Here is a 19932-nt window from a genome sequence, read left to right as displayed (position 1 = left end):
CTCATGACATGCAGAGCTGGGCAATACGATGCCACTTTCTCACACAAGGAAAGTCACACAAGACCATCCATGACAAGCAAATCCTTGCAGAAACACACTCTGACCTCTCCACCATCAGCCGCTTCCTGTGCCTAAGCCTGCTGGCCTCCCGGATGGACTCCCACTTCTGTAAGTCGGCCTCGCTGCAGGGACCAGGGGTGAAACTGACTGGAGGCACAGTAGTTCCCAGCTTCCAAGATTGGATCTTACGAGCCAACATGTCATCTTTCTTCTGCCTACAGGAAGGAACTAACACTCTACAGCTATTACTTTTTTCTTTGGGTGGGCATGTCCTTTCAAGTACACAGAGAAATTTTGCTTGAATTTCCGGAGGAAGAGTCCAGGGTTCGGGGAAAGGGACTGGCTGGTATCTATCTGGGGCTCCCGACAGAGGCACCTCTTTCTTCTGTGCTGGAATGCGGCGAACAATCATATCATCTTTTTCTAGGTCTGGAAGTACAAGTGCACCTTCCCTACACTGCAGAATTATATCTTGCTCTACAGGATCACCTTGCCCAGAAAGCCTTCTTAAGTCTTCGAAAGCCCGGAGAACACATGGGTTTGCATGGAAAGCCCCAGTCTTTCTGACAAAGAAGTCATCATTCTCTAAGTCAGGATCCAGGGCTGGCATCTCCAGGGCATCTGGTCTATATCCTGGTGTATAAGAGAGATTCCTTCTGCGTGTTATGAGCCTTGGCCCAGCAGTGGGGTCAATTGTGATATTTGTTTCAGAAGACAAGACGTCATCAGAATATGTCTGGAGGGCCTGAAGTAACAAAAACTGACTGAAGCATAGAAAAGAAAAAGGAAGGGAGAATCTTATTAAATTGAGGGAGAAAAGGTAATTAGGTAGCAGACCAACTAGCCAGCCACTGTGGGTGAGTTATTTTAGGGGGCCATGGGAGGGACTCTTGCTGGGAGGAAAGACTAGCATTTAATGCCGTAATCCATGACTTTCCTGGATAGCATTTACAGGAATAAGAGCAGAGTGTATCTCTCAGTGGGCACCACTGAGGCCAGGCGATGGGGCCAGAATGGGAAGAGAGTGAACTCCCCTGATACACACACAGCGTTCCCTTCCACCCCTTCCTCTTCCCATTGGCCACAACGACCTAAGTCCCCTTCCAGAGAAGCAGCAATGGTCTTGGAAGGTTTCAAGAGCTGAGCAATAAGCACTTTATGCAACAGGCACAGGGAGTCAGCAGATTAAATAAAACGCTCTGAAGCTTTATTGAAGACTCCTATGAATCTTTTCTTTGCATGTTCCCACCAGTCTTGCCTGTCCCAGTGTCTGTCTATAAGTTATTTCCTTTCTCCACAGCTCCACACATAGCACAACTGTAAAATGAGGTCAACTGCCTCAAGAGCCTTTTAAAAACGGTTTTCCCAAGAACTGTCTATGCCACGTGTAACTATATACTCTCTTGTACGTGACTCTGCTAAAGAATATTTAATCCTATAGAATTTCAAGCTCACATGCTTGTACAGGAAGCATGATGTCATATGTTACGCTTTTATAACTAAACATTAAGTGCCTAAGTGTTCATGACTCAGCACATCATGGTCAGAGGTTAAAGTAGCAGCAGAAGCTGGCACAAGTGTCACAGGCCAGACTCCAAGCAGGCGGGCTCATGCAGGCAGGTCCACCTGGGCTCATCCGAAGCACCACTAGTTCTCCTGGCTGCATGGGTGTCCCGGGAGTTTCTGGCCCATTGCTTAGCCAGTTCCAGCAAGAGTGAACATCTTTGACAGTTGCTGTCTAGCCTATGATCTGCTTTTTGTACGCTACTAAAAATGGCAGAGCTTCTGTCAGAGCCTGAATCCTCATCGTCAGAGTCTGAATTCCTTCTACTGTGGAGTGACATAGAGAAAGGAAAGAGAAAAGAAGACAAAGAATTGGAGAACGATGCAACTGAAAATAATGTCAAGCTCTGGCTATCTAGAGGACTTTTTAAGATCCAGATCCTAAAGTTTACATAACAGGAGTTTTTTCAGTTAGCAATTCTACAGATGTTGAAGGGAAATTAACCTCTCTCATAAAAAGCACACATAGAATGTACCCAGCCGGGGTACCGAATGGACACCAGAATAAAAGAAACATGCACAAAGACAAACCTGAATCCCTGAAATTCTTTATACCATGGCTTATAAGTTTCCCTTTTTATTCGTTTCCAGTTCACATCTTCCGGGATCCAGCATTTGGGAAGAAACTGATCAAAAGCATTCCCTGGGCTTGGCATGATTGGGCTTAGCTTTCGCACATAAAGATCATCCTTTACAGTGTTGGGTATGCTTGTCTTTTCTTCTGCCTCTTCCAAATAATAAGAGGAGTCTGAAGTTTCTTGTACTGTTGGCCAGTTCTCCACGTTTGTGCCCCAAGTTCTCCTCTCGTTACTGTTCAAAACATCCAACCAGTTAAGACACTGCGTGAGCAATTTGTGACACAGAACACAAGAGGCATGCTTTCTGTCTCACAAAGTTTACACTGTGAATGCAGCCAATTAGTTTCCATTCTCATCAGTCTCATCACTCCAGCTCCTACAACAAAGTTAAGGCATTATAATAGCATCTCATTTTAATTAGAGAAGAGCACGATACAGAAGGGCCAAAGACAACTATAGATGTGTTAAAAGAGAGAGACAAATTGCAAACCATCTGGGGTGTTACTTTACATATTAAAAGTCAAGAGCATAATAGACATTCCATCCCAAGAGAAGTTTTTCTGACCTCGTCATTCTGTATAGCCCAGTGGCTAATGGGTCAGCAGGAGAAAAGACTGGTGAACAAGACTTAGGAGAGATGCTTTTCGAGATGAACCCCTCGGGCCTCTTTTTCATTTGGAATCTACGGTTGGCTAAGTCATCCAAAACTACATCCGGCAACCTCCGTTCCTCCTCCGAGTCTGATCCACTTTCAGAACCATATACCTCCTTCTGATAGGAAGCTGGATTCGAAAAATCATGCTTTGCTCTGCTGATTTGATGGGAAATTAAAGGATTCTTTGTGTGTCCACGGAGCTCAGTCAACACAGAAAAAAAAAAAAGGAAGAAGGCAACACAGCAGAGCTCACAATGAACAATGTTAAGTCATCCAGGAAGCTGAAAGATAACCAGTGAGCTAAAGGCATGCATCTAAAAAAAGAACCGGCAAATCATACACTGACATTCTAAAAAGGAAGAAATCTCTTCAAGATACGGATGACTAAAACTATAGGTAAGTAAAAGAAATATTTCATTAATGAATTTTGTGTTACCTGTGAAATACATTTTAAGGACCATTCCTTTTTACCAAATTTAAATATCCCGGCAAATTCACAAAGCAGACTGAATTTTAAAATTCAACAATCAGCTCGCATCCCAGTACCTTGGAAATGTTCCATCGGCTTCTATGTAGACTGGGCTTGCCCAGCTTCTTCTGTTATCCTCACTTTTGTCCAGCTTTTTCTTCCTCAAGGGCGCCGGCACATAGGATGGCTGTCTACTCTTGTTGGGTAAAAAGCGATTGAATGGTAAAGCAGACTTTGGTTCAATAGCCGAAATCCTTCGATATGACATATCATCTTTATTATGGTCCTGCATTTTGAATGTAAATTCAGAATCTGTGTCACTTTCACAACCTATTAAAAAAAAAAAAGGCACAAGAATTTGCTTTACTCTCCAGATTACTCATCTAACTGAAACCCACACAGCATGCCTGCTTTTGTCTTTCCCTTGGAAACCCAGTGCTCTACTGCTAACTGCAGGGAATATTTTTAGAAATTTGTCATGAAGTTGTGATAAGACCCATCAGGAGGAACTTGCTTTGCATACTGGAGATGCATGCAGTACATTCTTTCACTGTTGCACATTCTAAGCAGAGAAAGTCCCGGTTTATGGCTGAACCCCTTTTCTTCCCAGTCTTCCTTGCCCTCACGATTTTTCATAAAATTTGTTGATGGAATACATGTGAATAAAATCTAGCAATCAAGTCAAAGATGCCTAAAATGAGATCTGAATGTAGTACGAGGGAAACTCAGTCATTTAAAATAAATCATGCAGTCATCCAAAATTTCTGTGAGGCGAGAGACAAGGGAAGACAAAGAAAGAGATGCAGAAAGCACAAGATCACAAAGAAGTTTGATAGATCCTTGTGAGACCCCTAGGAGCAAGAATCACACATTACATATGAGGTTGGACCAAACGACTTCTAATGTCCCCCCAAAATATTAAGAGAACACAGAACTCGAGGCTTTTTCTGACGGTGGTCACGGAAATATTGGGAACCTTGTATTCTGATTCAACATCATTTACACACAAATTTGAAAGAATACACTTTGATACACCTCAAGGTCAGATAGATACAAACACTAATCCGTTGTCATAAAAAAAAAAGTCAGTCTGTTCTTTTAAATACATGGGAAGAAATGGGGGTACAAAACATTACAATAGATACGATATAGATACGATAGATACAAGCTTCAGCTGTCTCCCATTCTGCCCTTTTCTTCCTGCCTCTGTGTATCTGTTAAGAAACTTTGTAAATGTTGCATGCTTCCCGCCACAGCTCCCAGAGGCTGGCTGTGCACAGTACCTGAGGACCTGGGAGCTGTGGGCTCAGGGCAGGAGCACACCTGCAGGGTAAACCTCAGCCAAAGGCAGTCTCGTCCCCTCCCCCATGCCTGGCAGGAGTCTACAGTAGTAACAGAGAGGAGGCTACAGGAAGCGGTTGAACACACAGCTAGGAGACCTTGAGACAGGAACAGGGAAAGGAGAGACATGGCAAAAAAGGAGGAAGTATAGCAGCTATGACCAGAAGGATCAATAGTCAATAATCTCGTGCTTTGTTTTTACTGCCTCCTAAATTAGTACATTTTTTGAAAATAAGAGAGAAATGTCAAGGATTCTTGCTAAAATTTTGTACATGTGAAATTTGTACAAAAGATCCTTCTACTTTGGAATTTTTTAAGCTACTTTTTTTTTTTTTTTTTTAGTCCAGTACAGTATGCTGCAGAGTAGGCAAATATTCTTGACCTGGTAAGAGATATGGATGAAAAATGCCACCTGCCACATCAGTAAACAAAGGATGTTGTGGCCATCAAGCGAGCAGCCACTGCAGTCACCACCAATTGTGCACCCGGAGGGGATTCAGGATGGAGAAAAGCAGACTACTCGCCCCTTATAGTTAAGGTGCATGTCAAAGGAATGATTTCAGTGAGCCCAGGCTCTTTCGTCTTTCCATACATAGGAAAGCTTGAAATTCATTAACTTGAGATGTCTGGTTTTTCTTTAATTAACAGTAATCTTTTGATGTTCTGACTACCTGAGTGAGTTGGTTTTTGTTTGTTTTTTTGTTTGTTTTGTTTTACAAAGACTCCTATTTATCCCGGCTGCACTCTTACCTCTTCAGAGCAGTCCCTCAGAACTATCTGAGACACTGTCTTCTGGGCTAAAGTCCTCAGTAAGTCTGCTGAATAAACATAATTCTCAACCTTTAGATTGTGTTTTTGCTTTTTTTTTTTTTTTTTTCCAGTCAACAGAGGCTTCATATAAAACTAAGGAATATGACTCTGCAATTCTGTTAACCTAAAAATATTATCTTAACATCAATATTATATGGATCATCAATTTGGGATTACAACCTGGTAGGTAGCAGAATGTCAACATACTGATCACAAAAAAGTTTTACCATCCTGGTGGCCCCCAGGATTTTCTTTTTTTTCTTCCTTAGTTTGTAATTACCAAGTCTTCACTTCCACCCTCTTCAAACATGGTCTGCAACTCCTTTCCCAAGATCAGGAAGCAGCGTGACATAACCCTCTGCTTTTCCTCACAAGGGTGAGGCACCCAGCCCAACAAGTATCTGAGGAGAGTGCTTCAATTCACACCACTGGACCACTGCATTTGAACTGACTGGAGTCTGTATACTCCCACATGCCTTCAATACGTGTCCCTTTTATTTTTGTTGGTCAGATATAAATTTAAACATCACATGTGTTAGGTTCTTCAGTCAGGACAAAGTAATATAGTGGGTTGAGAATTTCAACCTCTGCTTTTACAGCTTTAATCACTCAGATGAATTATGAACTCAGATTCATTTCCTTAAAACTATTCTAAGAGTCATCTGGGCTATGAAAACATTAAACCTAGACAGCAAACAGCCAACAAATACAGCAGTAATTGTAAAGGTTAATTCAAATAGCCATTGACTTTTTAAACGTTTAAATGCCACGACTACTCAAAAAGCTAAAGAATTGGGGGTTTTGTTATAATATTTGTTGATTCATTCTATTTTTGAAAAACACATTCATTGTACATTGCTTTTATGTAAATTTACATTAAAAGAACAACAGCAAATAAAGGTTGAATTCTAGCTAATGATTGCATGCTGAAGCATTTAGGACAAGTGTAATGTTCTCTAATTTTCTGAAGTGCCTCAAAAAATAAGATGGATAATTAATGCCTAGAGAATGAGAGCCTGGTATGTGATAAAGCAAGCACAGTAAAATGTATGGTAGACCTAGGTGGCAGGTGCATGGGTATTTATGTAAAATTCTTCCAACTTTGCTGACATTTGAAATTTTTTATAATAAAAACACTAGGAAAAACATTTAAAATAAAAAATAATAATCAAAATAAACAAGCAAAGTAAACTCTCTAGCAATCCAGCAAAAACTCACAACCAGAACTCTCAATTTTTCATGCTGATGATGGAAGCAAAGAAATAGTTCAAGAAACTTCACTTGTGGTTTCAAACTAATCAATTTGAATTGCGAGAGACATACAGTCAGAAATTTCTGACACCAGCCAGGAGCCAGAGGAAAAAGACTTGCATTTAAATAACAGATTTGACCATAATATTGGGATTTTGAAAGAATGTCCTTCCCACAACAGAAAGACTTTCATTAACACGTTCCTTTCACACTTGTCCTGGGTTTACTCTGACCCTGACAGATGCAAAAGATGTTTTCTAACACAATGCCAGTGTTGTTACTTAATCAAAGGTTAGCATAATATTCTATCATGACAGATATCAATCATTTCTTTTCTTAGATAGAGATAATTATTAAAATATTTTCCTGTTTTTTCCTTAGAAGTTTCTTTTTTTTTTTTTTTTTTATCTTTTGCAGAAGAGTAAGAAAAGGGAAGAAAGCTTATTCAGGAACTAGAACAGACTTTTATAGAATCTTATTTACTTTCTTTTTCATGTTTAGAGATATCAGTTATTAGGCCTCAGAGGCAGAGATTATTAAACCTGAATCTGGAGAGAAAAGAATTAGGATAGATTACCGCTGATAAAACAGGTCATAGTTAACTGTCTCTTCCCCAAACTCCTCTAAAAACAGAAGATTAAAAGAAGTGAAACTATCACCCCTCTAGTGGCAATAGAGTGAGACAGAGAGACAGAGAGAAGGAAGGAAGGGAGGGAGGGAGGAAGGAAAGAAGGAAAGAAAAGACACCCCCAATTATATTTCCATCTCTACAAAAATATACTTCTTGGCGAAATTTTTGCCTCAATAGTTTCACTCCATTTTTTCTCCTCTCTCCAATTCCCAATTTTCTCTCAATACGCAAAGAAATAAAAATAAACCGTCGAGTCCAAAACGTAACTCACCTTCACGTGCCCCCCTCAACGTGATATCAGAGGAGCAGCTTATGAATGACCTAGACCCCAAAGAGTCCAAGCTTTCAAATGAATCTTCTCTCTTATAGTTGCCTGGAGGAGCAAGAAATTCTCCGCGCTCAGCACACCAGATATCACCGTAACCGCTGTCTCTGCCACTCCTCTTCAGGAAGCTGGACTCTTCAAGTGCCTGAAGAACATTTTTTAAAGACTAGTAAGTTAGCATAAACTTCCAAAAATGTAATCAGTTATTGCTTATTCATTTGCAATAGCTCAAGTTGTGCTGCATTTGATAGGTGAGGCAATGAGACTGCCCCATTAAATATCAGAAAAAAATCTGATAAAAATCAGAATATAAATCTGCAAAAGTGTTCCCACAACTAATACTTGGCACTCATGTGACTATATATGGAGGTATTCAATAGTATTTAATAAGGTAATATAGTCTATTTAATAATAAGGGGGAAATTTTAATAAAAGAAAAGCTAATAATTAGAGTAACATTCAAAGGCTAAAATCAATTATTATCTACAGTTTTCTGGCAATAAACATGAAAGGAGGCAAAGAGAAAAGCCAACCTTAATTTTGATATCCAAAAGGAGAAAAGTTAATAAGATTATATTCAGCCTACCTCCAGGAAATATTAGGGCTCATTTTTGTTAAATGAACAAAAAAACCATAGCAAAGTTCTTTAACAAAAAGAAAAGTTTTAAAAGAGAGAGGGGCAAGAATAGCAGGTGTACACTTCACAAATTCATTTATTTTCACTCAAAACCTAGATGTGAACCAAGCAGACTTGTTTGTTGAATATAAAACATTTTCCTTGGATCTAAATGAAATATTTGTTTAGCTCATATAACAGCTATATAGAAATATGTAAATGTTATTAACCATAGGTTTGTAAATCATATAGAACTTACTAAAATAAGCATTTTTAACTAACATTCCTCTAGGAAAGTTAATAGCAAAATACAACTGGACTTCTTAAAATTAGCATGTAAGTAGCATTTATAAAGCCTTTAGCATAGTTCTAATACATAGTACTCAATGAATAGCTAGTAACTATAATTTTTTTTAATATGGTGAAGGTAATTTTGTTACTATAGTAAAAATCAGAAATGTTACTTTCAGGTGATGATACTAATACAGAGATAGGATTTCCTAGGTTCTTTTTTTTTTTTTTTAAAGCAGAGGGTTTTCCTTTTTTTTTTTCCTTTAATTTTATTTATTTTTGGCTGCTTTGGGTCTTCGTTGCTGTGCGCGGGCTTTCTCTAGTTGCAGTGAGCGGGGGCTACTCTTTGTTACAGTGCACAGACTTCTTATTGTGGTGGCTTCTCTTGTTGCTCTAGGAACGTGGGCTCAGTAGTTGCGGCATGCAGGCTTAGTTGCTCCACAGCATGTGGGATCTTCCCAGACCAGGGATCGAACCTGCGTCCCCTGCTTTGACAGGAGGATTCTTAACCACTGTGCCACCAGGGAAGCCCCAGGAATTCCTAGGTTCTTTAACAACCAAACGTAATATGTCAACTTTCATTAAATCATTATTCAGAAAAAAAGCTATGAAAGAGAATTGGGAGACAATTGGGAGGTTCTGAATATAGAATGGATATTAACTAATGGGGAATTCATGACTGTTCTTTGGTCTAGTAGACATCATAGGTATATGGAAGAATATTCCTACTGTTAAGAGATGCATGCTGAGTATTTAGGGGTGCGTTGTCTGCAATTTACCTTGAAATGATTAATTAAAACACAGATGGATACATAAATAAAGCCAATATGGGACATGTTTAATGATTAAATCCGATGGAACACAGGTGGGTATTTGTTGTACTAGTCTTTCAACTTTTAATTAGGAACATTCTCAAGATATGAAAAAGCTGAAGAAAGAATGTTTACAATGAATAATTAGCAGCTGTCTCAGGCATACTTTTGGCTAAGACTGGATGTTAATTCATGGTTGAATTGTTTGACAAGTGTTTAAGTGCCAGTAGGGTCTAGTAGATTTATGTGAGATTTCATATATTTTAGACACCACACACACCCTGGAATTAGAGTTGACATCCTAGCATGAAAATGAAAGTGCCTACTTTGTACCCTATTTCCAAGCAGATAGGGAAGCTGGGCTTAGTGCTGGTACCACCAAAATACTTCTTAAAAAATATAGATTTTAAAATTCTAAGTAAATCTTTAGATTTACCAGGTTTCTTAGATACAAACTTGTTGAAGCCTTAGAGTTCAACTCACAGGAGATGATTTTTGACCTCGTAAGGGTTAAAGATGGTGATGTGCCACCATGGTTATAAAAGAACCTAAGTTTGGCCCCGCTGCCTGGTTCCTCCCCCGAACCCCCACCAAGGACTTTACTCCGACAAGTCACCTAAAATGAGTCACCTACAACTTATAGGATGACTAAGGGTCAACAGCTTACTGCAAGTATTTTTTTTAATATATATTTTGGATTGGCCACTAAGCATTATCTAGTTAAGGGAGAAAAGTTTGATGAACACAATGATTCTGATTCTAACAGAACAGATGCAAAACAGCTAATACATTCACACACCTCTTATGGCTCTCCACACTCCACAATAATGGAATGGAACCACAACTATAGTTTTACCTATGAAAATTCTTTTTTTAAAAAATAAATTTATTTATTTATTTATTTATTCATTTATTTATTTATGGCTGCGTCGGGTCTTCGTTGCTGCACATGGGCTTTCTCTAGCTGTGGCGAGCGGGGGCTCCTCTTTGTTGTAGCGCATGGGCTTCTCATTGCGGTGGCTTCTCTTGTGCAGAGCATGGGCTCTAAGCACACGGGCTTCAGTAGTTGTGGCATGCAGGCTCAGTAGTTGTGGCCCACGGGCTCTAGAGCGCAGGCTCAGTAATTGCGGCGGTGCACGGGCTTAGTTGCTCCGTGGCATGTGGGATCTTCCCGGACCAGGGCTCGAACCCGCGCCCCCTGCATTGGCAGGCGGATTCTTAACCACTGCGCCACCAGGGAGGTCCCTGAAAATTCTTTTTTATCTACTCTGATTTTGACACTGGTGACAGGAAGCAGCCTCGAATAAAGCATTCCCAGCACAAACACTCTACTAGGATGATTCAACCTGAGTCAGACTGCCATAAAAAGAACCAAAGGCTGGAACGAGAACACTAATGCAAGAGCCAAAGTCCTATGTTATTTTTAACTGGATGTTTTCTTAGCTGAAATACCTGTAAGGCAAGGCTTTGTCCTTGCTCAAGGCCCTGCCACATTCATCCTTCAGAGCCTTGCCCTCCTCCACTGCACTGACCTACCTGTTCATCTGTCTACATCAGAGGGCTGTGCTGTAAGGATGGGTCATCAGCCTTGTATGAGTGTTTTCTCAACAACTAGTACAATGCTTGTGCATGGTATTATCTCAACTGTTATCTGAATTAACTGATTTAAGGAATTTAAATAGGGTATTATCAACTCTTTACAATTAGAAAATAAAAATCCAGAAGGAATACCCTAACCTTCTAGACTATAATCTCATCTCCCTATAATGCATGTGTCTGGGTTCAGGCAAAACTATTTAGAGATCAGAGTAGTTATAAGGCCAAGTGATCATTTTCATCCTAAAACTTCTCTCTTCCAATTATAGTAACTAACATTTATTACATCCTTACAATGTGCCAGAGACTAATGTTAAATGCCTGATTGGTACAGTATCCTTTAATCATAAAGACCCATCAAGCAACTACTATTAATTAGATGATCATACATGATTTTGACGACATATTTTCTTCTGCACACAGCAGATTCTCCTGCATAAATACCCCCATAGTGAAGTTAATTTTCCCATTTGGATATTATGAGTGAAGATTTGGCCAACTCTGGTCAGTGCTGGCACTTGAGATATAATGACCCGTGGCAAGACAGTAAGATAAAGAAATGAGTAACTTCCATACCTTTTAATAGCCCTGAAGCACCTCTCTATTACAGGTTAAGTTCATAATGAATATAGAAAGAGTTAGGTTATATAAAGTGCCTAAGAAAGAAAGTAAATTAGTATTTTGTTGAGTTACCTAAAATTAAGAAATAAATATGTATACCTATACCACATACCCTGGAAACTGCTCTGAAATACTTACTCACTCCTCGTGGTGGCTTACAAAGCCAGGAAATGAGTAATGATCCTCTCCACCCATCCCAAGCAGAGCCGCCATATATTATAGAGGGAGGAGAAGAAGGCAGAGGGCATGTGGAAAAAAGAGACGAAGAGGAAAAGGGAAGACGAGAAGTAGTACTAGTTAGAGTAGTTGTCTCGTACAGATAGAGTTTCCTTACCTTAGTCAGAGCTTGTCCTAAAAGATTCTCAAACGCTTTCAAATTAAGATACGGACCATTATAGTAGGGGTTACTTTGTGCTTTTCTTCCCAGCCAGTACAAAGTTATCAAAACCTTTAAAAAAAAAATTCCGTGAAACAACAAGATCAGTCTACTTAGTAACTAATGGCAAGCTCAAATGCAAGCGAGCACTCTAGATAAAAGACAGTATCTACGGTTGAAAAGTAGATTTTCTTTTAAATTATGTAAAGGAGAAGGGTAACTAAAAATGTTATTCTTCTTAGATTTCCATCTCTGAGCACATTCTCAGAGCAAAAGCCTAGACCCCAACAGGTATTTATACTCTACCGGTACACATGAAGAAGGAAAAAATTTACAGTAAGAAAACATAAATTAAACTTTTAAAGTAATATTTTTTCCAACAATCTTACAGACTGCACACTAAAATCAAAAATTCTCAGCTTCCCTAATAATGATACTGAGCGCTTATGTTTTTCAATAAAGCTGTCACATTTTTAGAAATTCTTCTAATATGCAGAATATTATAGATATAAGTCTACATTGGGCAATTACCCAGAGTCCTTAAACATTTAGTGTTTTTCCTTAAAGTCTGATTTTGGTGGTTTCTGACTTGCTCTCCTAAAAATCCTAGAGCCTATTTATTTGCCTTTACCACATTACTAACACGTAAGGACCCACTCCCTAGATTTAACCCACCTTCGTATATACTATGAGGTCAGAAAATACATGTTTCAACCATATTTAAACACATTTAAAATTTGTTTCTAGCAAAATTTAGAAAAAGGATAGAGAATATATCAGATATTTTTAGATCTCACTACCTTTTCACAGAACATGTAAGTAAAAAACCATTTATAATGTCCCATTAAATATAGCTTACATTTTTCACTCTCCTATCAGTCTCTTCTTGCCTGTAAAGAAAAAAGAAAATATCCCTTAGTAATATCTATGAACCTTAAATTGTTAATTATGAACTAGAAAAAACTCATTTGTATTCTAAAGTTCTATGAATATTAATACCACCTGGAAGTTCAGAAACCTTAGTCAGTATATTATCCATCAGAAAGATTTTTCCATATTCACTGATTTCATGAAATATAATGGTCAGTTTTCTATAAAAAGCAAGGTTGTCTTTCTTTCCTTATTTTATTCATTACAGTCTGATTTTTTAAATGTGTTATTTGCATTTATGTTTTCATTTTAAACAATGTTTAAACCCAATCAAAAGGGGGAAAAAAATCAATGCATGCTCACGGCAGAAAAAAAAATCAGGAAACGGGGATAAAAACCTTAAACAGGAAAAAACAAAAGTAATTTTGCCCTGAGTTTTCTTTTCCACTTTGCGTGAGGGTTTTTTCACTCAGGTTCCCCAGAGAAAATTGCTCAGAGACCAAGTCCTGCAGATGTTGAAAAGTGCAGTTTAAAAAATAGCCATGAATCTCTGCCTAAAGAGATTTCACTCTATTATAAGCATCATGAGTTTTCCCCCCCACCTGTAAAAGGGCATGATATTTGTGGGAAAAGTTAAAGAGGCAGATGTCACCGCAATGTTGAAGACAAAAAAACATAAGTTAATTAACAAAGGGATGGATGACCCTAAACTATTGGTGCTTTCCATCAGAGACTTAAGCAGGATCATTGCTAATTCAGAGAGATGCAGGAGCCTGAGCTAGATGACCTCCAAGGTCGCTTTTCAGTCTACGAGTCATAAGTAGTACATTTATAAGAAAATGTATATGTATACACACACATCGTGTGTGTAAGACATATAAAACACACATATATAACATACATACACAGGGAGACAAAGAAAAGGGGGAGAGAACGAGCACACAAGTGGAGACAAACATTTAACTAAGCTTTCAAAGAATCCATGAAGACAGCTATGACCATTCCTTCCCATAAGATAAACATGAACTGAAATGAACTTAAGAACAACATTTGCCTCTCACCTACCCCCAAAACAGCATAACAAAAATAAAATCCACAAACTCTCACCCTACTGTGGAAATGTAAATTGGTACAACTACTTTAATACATTTGGTAGCATCTATTCAAGCTGAATATACAGTATATGCATATTCTGTGACCTAGTACTTCCACTCCTCGATACATACCCAACAGAAATGCTTACAGATGTTCACCAAAAGTCATACATGAGAACCTTTACTGAAGCACAATTCATAATAGAATAAACTGGAGCTACATCTATGTCTTTAACAGTAGAATGGATAAATTATGGAATATCCACACAATGAAATATTCCATAGCAATGAGAACAAACAGCCTGCAGCTATATGGTTCAATCTGACAAACAATGGGAAGTAAAGGAAGCCAAACAGAGCACAGACTGTATTATTCATTCAAGTTGAGAACAAAAACAGGCATAACAAAGATATGATGTTAGGAGTCAGGATACTGTTCGCCCTGGTGGGGGAGGATGGAAGTGACTGGAAAAAGGGGAGGGGCTTCTAGGGCGCTGAAAATCTCCTATATTTTGATCTGTAAGCTGGCTATTTAAGTGAGTTCCATCTCTAAAGTCTGTGAATTGTACACTTAAAATACACATATAGAAAAAGATACATACTTCAAAAAAGCAAATAAATTTTACAGCCCAAGTACTTAAATCATAGCTTATCTCTTAAGTAAAAAGGAAAATCATCTTGTAAAAACAAAATCAACATTTTTCAAAGAAATGGGGGGAAAAAAATCACTAGAAACTGACAATTAAAAAAAATAAGTTATATTGGGAATTCCCTGGTGGTCTAGTGGTTAGGATTCAGCGCTTTCACTGCCATGGCCTGAGTTCAATCCCTGGTCGGGGAACTGAGATCCCACAAGCCACAGAGCATGGGCAAAAAAAAAAAAAAAGTGATAAAATATATAGCCTCTTTTTATATTAATGACCAACAAACACACTTCAGACATTAACCAAAGCACAAAGAACCATCAATACTCAATGAAAAGGATACATTAGGCTGAAAATCACCACACTCTTAACAGTCAATGCAAACCACCCTACTTTTCTCATAAGTACACTGAGGGCAGATAGAGGAACAGAGCTCTCTTGAACCCCTGACCTCCTTTCCACAGCCCTCTCTAAAGGTTTCTAATCCAACACACTCATTTACTTTGTATTATGATAAAGCAATAATTGTAAACACAAGGTATGGCCTATTTTGGAATAAACACTCACAATAAGCAGTGACCTTGGCACTATAACCTTTCCCTCATTTCACATTCCCTTCTGAATATGAGCATTTATAACATGCTCTTGAACACAGGGACACACATGCCAGCCAAATTGCTGTTCTATCACTGAAATGTAATGCCAGGAATTCAAGTAGTCAATGATTTACTGGAGTCAACAGAGGTCAACTTTCGACACACAACAAACACATCTCATTGTATGCAAGTCAGTAACCAGGTGGCTCCTTTGCCCGCTGCGGCCACAGGGCACAACCCCAAGGCCTTCCAAATAGAGCAAGCGTGAGGGCAGAGGAGAAGCTCATGGTATCAGTCTCTCTGTGAGCCATCCAAGATATTGCCTAACCCATCAGAACCAAAAATAAGACAGTCTTATCTACAAATAGGCTAATTCCCTTACAACAGATATTTCAACAGTTGACATGGTATAATTCCATGTTCAAAAGCATGGTCTTTGGGGCAGATGTAGGTCCCACTAGCTATGCTCATCTCGGCAATTTACTTAACTCTTGAAGCTTCCATCTCCTTCTGGAGAAACTGCAAATAATGGCCCTTATTCCAGGACATCATAAGAAAAGTACACAGGTATTTAGCAGAGTCCCTAGCCTCATGGTAAGTGCTCATCAAGCAGCAGTTATCACTAGACTGTAAGCTATGTGAGGGCAGGGCCCAACTTATTTACCAAGCTACCCACCCACACAGGCTTCTTAGTGACGCCATGCTGGACCCCAATATTTAAATTGCAACCAGCCTGCCTGACACTCTCCATCTGTCATCCCTGCTTTATTTTTGTATTTATAACCATCAACTGCATGCATTCGTTTATTATCTGTCTCTTCATAATCCAAAAGGAATTTTTGTGATTTTTAAGTACTGCCATATCCCAAGTGTCTTAAGACAGGGTCTACCACCTGACAAGTACGTTAAAATATTTTATTAAAAATGCCTAGCACATGGGACTTCCCTGGTGGTCCAGTGGTTAAGACTCCATGCTTCCAATGCAGGGGGCGTGGATTTGATCCCTGGTCAGGGAACTAAGATCACATGCCACTCAGCGCGGCCAAAAAACACAAAAACCAAAACAAACCCTCTGAGTTCCTGAAGTTTTCTAAATTAATTATTTCCATAATTAAAAAAAAAATGCCTAGCACAGTGCATGGCACACAGATGCTCACCAATACTAATCTGAACACATTTATTTAGCTTACAGAAATGTAAGTCAGCAAAGGGAAGCCTGAAATGATAAAAGCTCAGGAGATTCCTATGTGATGTCAAAGAACAGTTAAATTACATTAGCTTACTTAAAACATCCAATTTTGACTCAAACTGTATTGATACTCATAACTGGGCTTCTTTTTTAAAGCTATTTTCTTTAAAATTGCAATAAAAGGAATTCTTTATAATCATAGATCAATAACCCAAAAAAGGCACAGGTTCAAAAACAAAGGGCAGCTTCAAAGTGCTGAGTACAAAGATTAAGTGGTAGTCTCTGGGATAAAAAAGCTTCCCAGCAGAGCTCTGAAAGACAAAGGCCAAAGAATCCAAACCTTCCTTGAAACCCAAATTTACCATAAAAAGGGAAAGAGATAAAACATTAATAGTTTGAAAAAATGACTATGTTGAATATGTTGCTAGCCTTCTCTGTGTATTACATGCTAATTTAAAAACTGTTTAATATTCAAGAAATAGCAAGTATGACATAGATATCATCTTCCACTCTGTTAATGGAATAGCTCTGGTAATTCTTCACTACCTGACAAAGGACCAGAAAACATGTGCTCATCACAGAGCTCTCAACTTTCTGCCAGAGGCCAGGAAGAAAAGAGCCATAAACCCTCAAGTAAGCCTATCAGTGAACAAGATCCATCAGTAACCACCTTATCCTAACTTCAAGGTATACTTAGAGCCAGGAAACTCTAGGTCTTATCCTTTTTTTATTCAAAGATGTTTTAAAATACTCGTACAAATCCTCCATCAAGGAGCGCCGTCTCTAAGGAAAGGACCAGGGAAATAAAATCCATGTGGATGCTCTGGCTCTCATCAGGAGACCCCATTCTTCCCCGAGGCAGCAGCGTGGCTAAGAGGGCAGGCTCTGGCGTCAGACCTCCTGGGTGTGATTTCTGGCTCCACTTTTGGGAGCTGTGAGAATGTGGCAATGCTCATCTAATTCTGTGTCTCCATAGTCTCACCTGGAAACCACATACCCATTTCACTGGGCTTAAGACAGACATTTGAAAAGTACTGAACCCAAGCAGATCAAGTAAAGGAGACACTTCAAGACTATCCTCCAATTACCCATCTCAACCACACAGTATGGTGGAAGGAAGTGGCGAGAGGACAGGCAAGTTTCCCCACACATAGTATTTTCCCCCTAGAAGAGACATTTCTGTGAAGCACAATTCAAGACACTCTTTCATGTTCTGCTTTCCTTTCCCTCTTTCTCTGAAAGGCTTTGAACAAGAAATTGTTTCTAGAATAAGGTCAAACAAAGAGCAAGGAAAACTAGTGTGGTATGACCGTTGTTGGCCAAACATCCATGTTGGCCCCAAGCCAGCCCTCCTCACCCGCCCTTTATCTACCAGGGACTGCCTAGGCCAACACCTTTTAATTTTCCAAAAGCTCAAAATCTGAGGGAAAAAAAATGTGCCTACATGGCCAAAGTCTATCTCTCTCATATCTGATAGCATAGTTTGGGAACAGAGTGTTAAAGGATGAGATTCTAGCTTTATTATAGTTTGGTGCAGCCAGCTGTATTCTAGGGCTTCATCAAAAATATTTCCAAATACGTTCTGTTTAGCCAAAGAGCTAACCCTGGGCCCACATGCATGCACCCACCTCAGCCTCTCCTAGAATCTCTCCTGGTGGACAGCAGAGAGCTGGAACCACACCTGACTCACGACTGTACCCCTGGAGTCAACCACAGGCCTGGCTAAGCGCTGCCAAGCTTCCAATGTTCATATATAAGTCACCTAAAGCCACTCACAGAGCCAGTCCAGCAGATCAAGGACAAAGAGTTGGAGGAAAATTCCCCCCAAATAAGATAAAGCTTCACAGAGCTTGACACCGAGTCCCAATTCTCTCTTTATGTTCTTCCTCCATACCTTTTTTTTTTTCTTCTTCCATATCTTGATATACCTTTTCCTCAAGGTACCAACTTCTTCACTGGCAGCACCGTAAGCTCAATCTTGTCATGTTCTGCCCTAAGATCAAAATCCCCTAGCACTGAATTCTCCATCCTCCAAAATCATCCTTCCTCCCTAAATCCAAGCCCGCACCCTGCGCAACCCAACCTCGGTGAAGATCAAATACAGTTGTCTTACTGAAGCATCGTAGAAGGAAGCATGTGATGAAAAATTCATGCTGGAATTTCTGATAGAGTGGGAATATCTTTGCTCCAGATACCACGGGGGAAGACTCCCTACATCCTAACAGGAGAGATGAGACATGTGGTACCACCTGCCACTACCCCAAGCTTCTCCGGCTACAAGGAATCTGGAGTGCAATAAGAGACTCAAGTTTAACTTCCTACCCCACCCGGTCTCCTCCCTGCCATACACACTCACCCCTCTTTCTATCCCTAATCCTACAGCCCCGATCACGCCCTTTTCTTGGCCTCAAATAAGCTTCTACCTTTGTTCCTCAGAACAACTGCAACTCACTGGGTGATTATGTCCCCAAGCATCCACTTCCTGAGGCTACTTCCCAGAGTACGGCATGGACCCAACCCTTCCAGAGTCAGTTCTAGCCCTGCCCTGCCCTGCCCTGCCCTGCCCTGGGCGGCTTCAGCTGACCAGGATGTGATGCTTGGGAAATGGGGTTGACATTAGAGAAGCTGGGCTCACACAATACTTGGTCCTCCTCCAAGCCACTAAGTAATCCCTGCCCTCCAGTTGTTGCTTATGTAGTCTGGCCACCTGTTCACAACTTTTTTTAAAATGTCAAGAAATGAGGTCCTGGATCATGATTTCATAAGCAGTCACCAGTAGAAAAATGTGTGTGGACCGTATCTGCTTTCAATCTGTCAGGTATGCATGAGGTTAGGGAGGAGGCGTGTGTGTGGCCAGGGGAGATGGTTGAGACCATTCAAAGCAGATGCCCTTCTCATTACAGCAGCGGCATCGTTTTCTATAAGAGACAAGACAGTCTGCCTCCAAATGAGAGGAAAGGGTTGCTCAGGATACTGAGTGAAATTTTAAGAAGCATAGTGACATAATAATTTCTGACGCTACTGTCTCTGAGGGAAGGCCCTGTTTTTATTCCAACTGCAGGAAGTCAAGGAGGAATTTAGGAATCTATCAGGTAATGGCTCCTTTTTCTATTAACAGACATTTTTATTCATGGAAGCTCTTCCACTGCATTACATAAAATAGAGCAAACCTTTCTCTAATGACTGGCAAATAGAAGGAGGAAGAAATGTGTGGATAAAAGTTAAAGACGAATTCTTGGAATACTGCACTCAAAAAGTAAGCTGCATTTTAAAAAATGAAGTTGAAATTCTTCCTTTCCTCCCACCTTCATCCCTAAAAATGAAACTGTATTCCATTTGACAATCTGCCAGTAATGTGAGACACATGTGACTCACAGCTTTTAATCTGCCATCGCTACAAAATGCAGCTCTACCTGACTGGAAATTGTAAAAATGGCACTTGAGAAAATAATATCAAATCTGGAGATAATTAGTGAGCAAAAATAGATAAACAATGATTTCTGTCCTTACCTATGTGAGACAAAACCCTTGGAAATTCAACAGT

The 19932-nt window shown here is 39.6% G+C and overlaps 1 protein-coding gene across 10 annotated transcripts in view; it reads right to left on the bottom strand.

Annotated features, from left to right (window-relative positions):
- LMO7 (LIM domain 7) overlaps positions 1-19932 on the bottom strand; it is a 201322-nt gene that overhangs the window by 49856 nt on the left and 131534 nt on the right. For 4 of the 10 annotated variants that reach the window (XM_055089679.1, XM_055089680.1, XM_024123189.3 and 1 more), the window contains exons 5-8: positions 12855-12885; positions 11954-12067; positions 7630-7828; positions 3403-3655 (exon numbers count right to left, since the gene is read on the bottom strand). In XM_055089679.1, the coding sequence (XP_054945654.1) occupies positions 3403-3655; positions 7630-7828; positions 11954-12067; positions 12855-12885 (597 nt within the window). Of the gene's footprint in view, positions 1-104; positions 825-1686; positions 1891-2154; positions 2434-2766; positions 3013-3402; positions 3656-7629; positions 7829-11953; positions 12068-12854; positions 12886-19932 lie in introns of all 10 variants that reach the window. The other 6 variants (XM_028497824.2, XM_028497828.2, XM_055089677.1 and 3 more) reach the window with 4 other exon arrangements.

The sequence above is a fragment of the Physeter macrocephalus genome, chromosome 13 (genome assembly GCF_002837175.3).
Source record: "Physeter macrocephalus isolate SW-GA chromosome 13, ASM283717v5, whole genome shotgun sequence".
NCBI classification, from domain to species: domain Eukaryota; kingdom Metazoa; phylum Chordata; class Mammalia; order Artiodactyla; family Physeteridae; genus Physeter; species Physeter macrocephalus.
The sequence above is the reverse complement of the archived record's forward strand: the minus strand, read 5'-3'. Positions and strand labels throughout refer to the sequence as shown.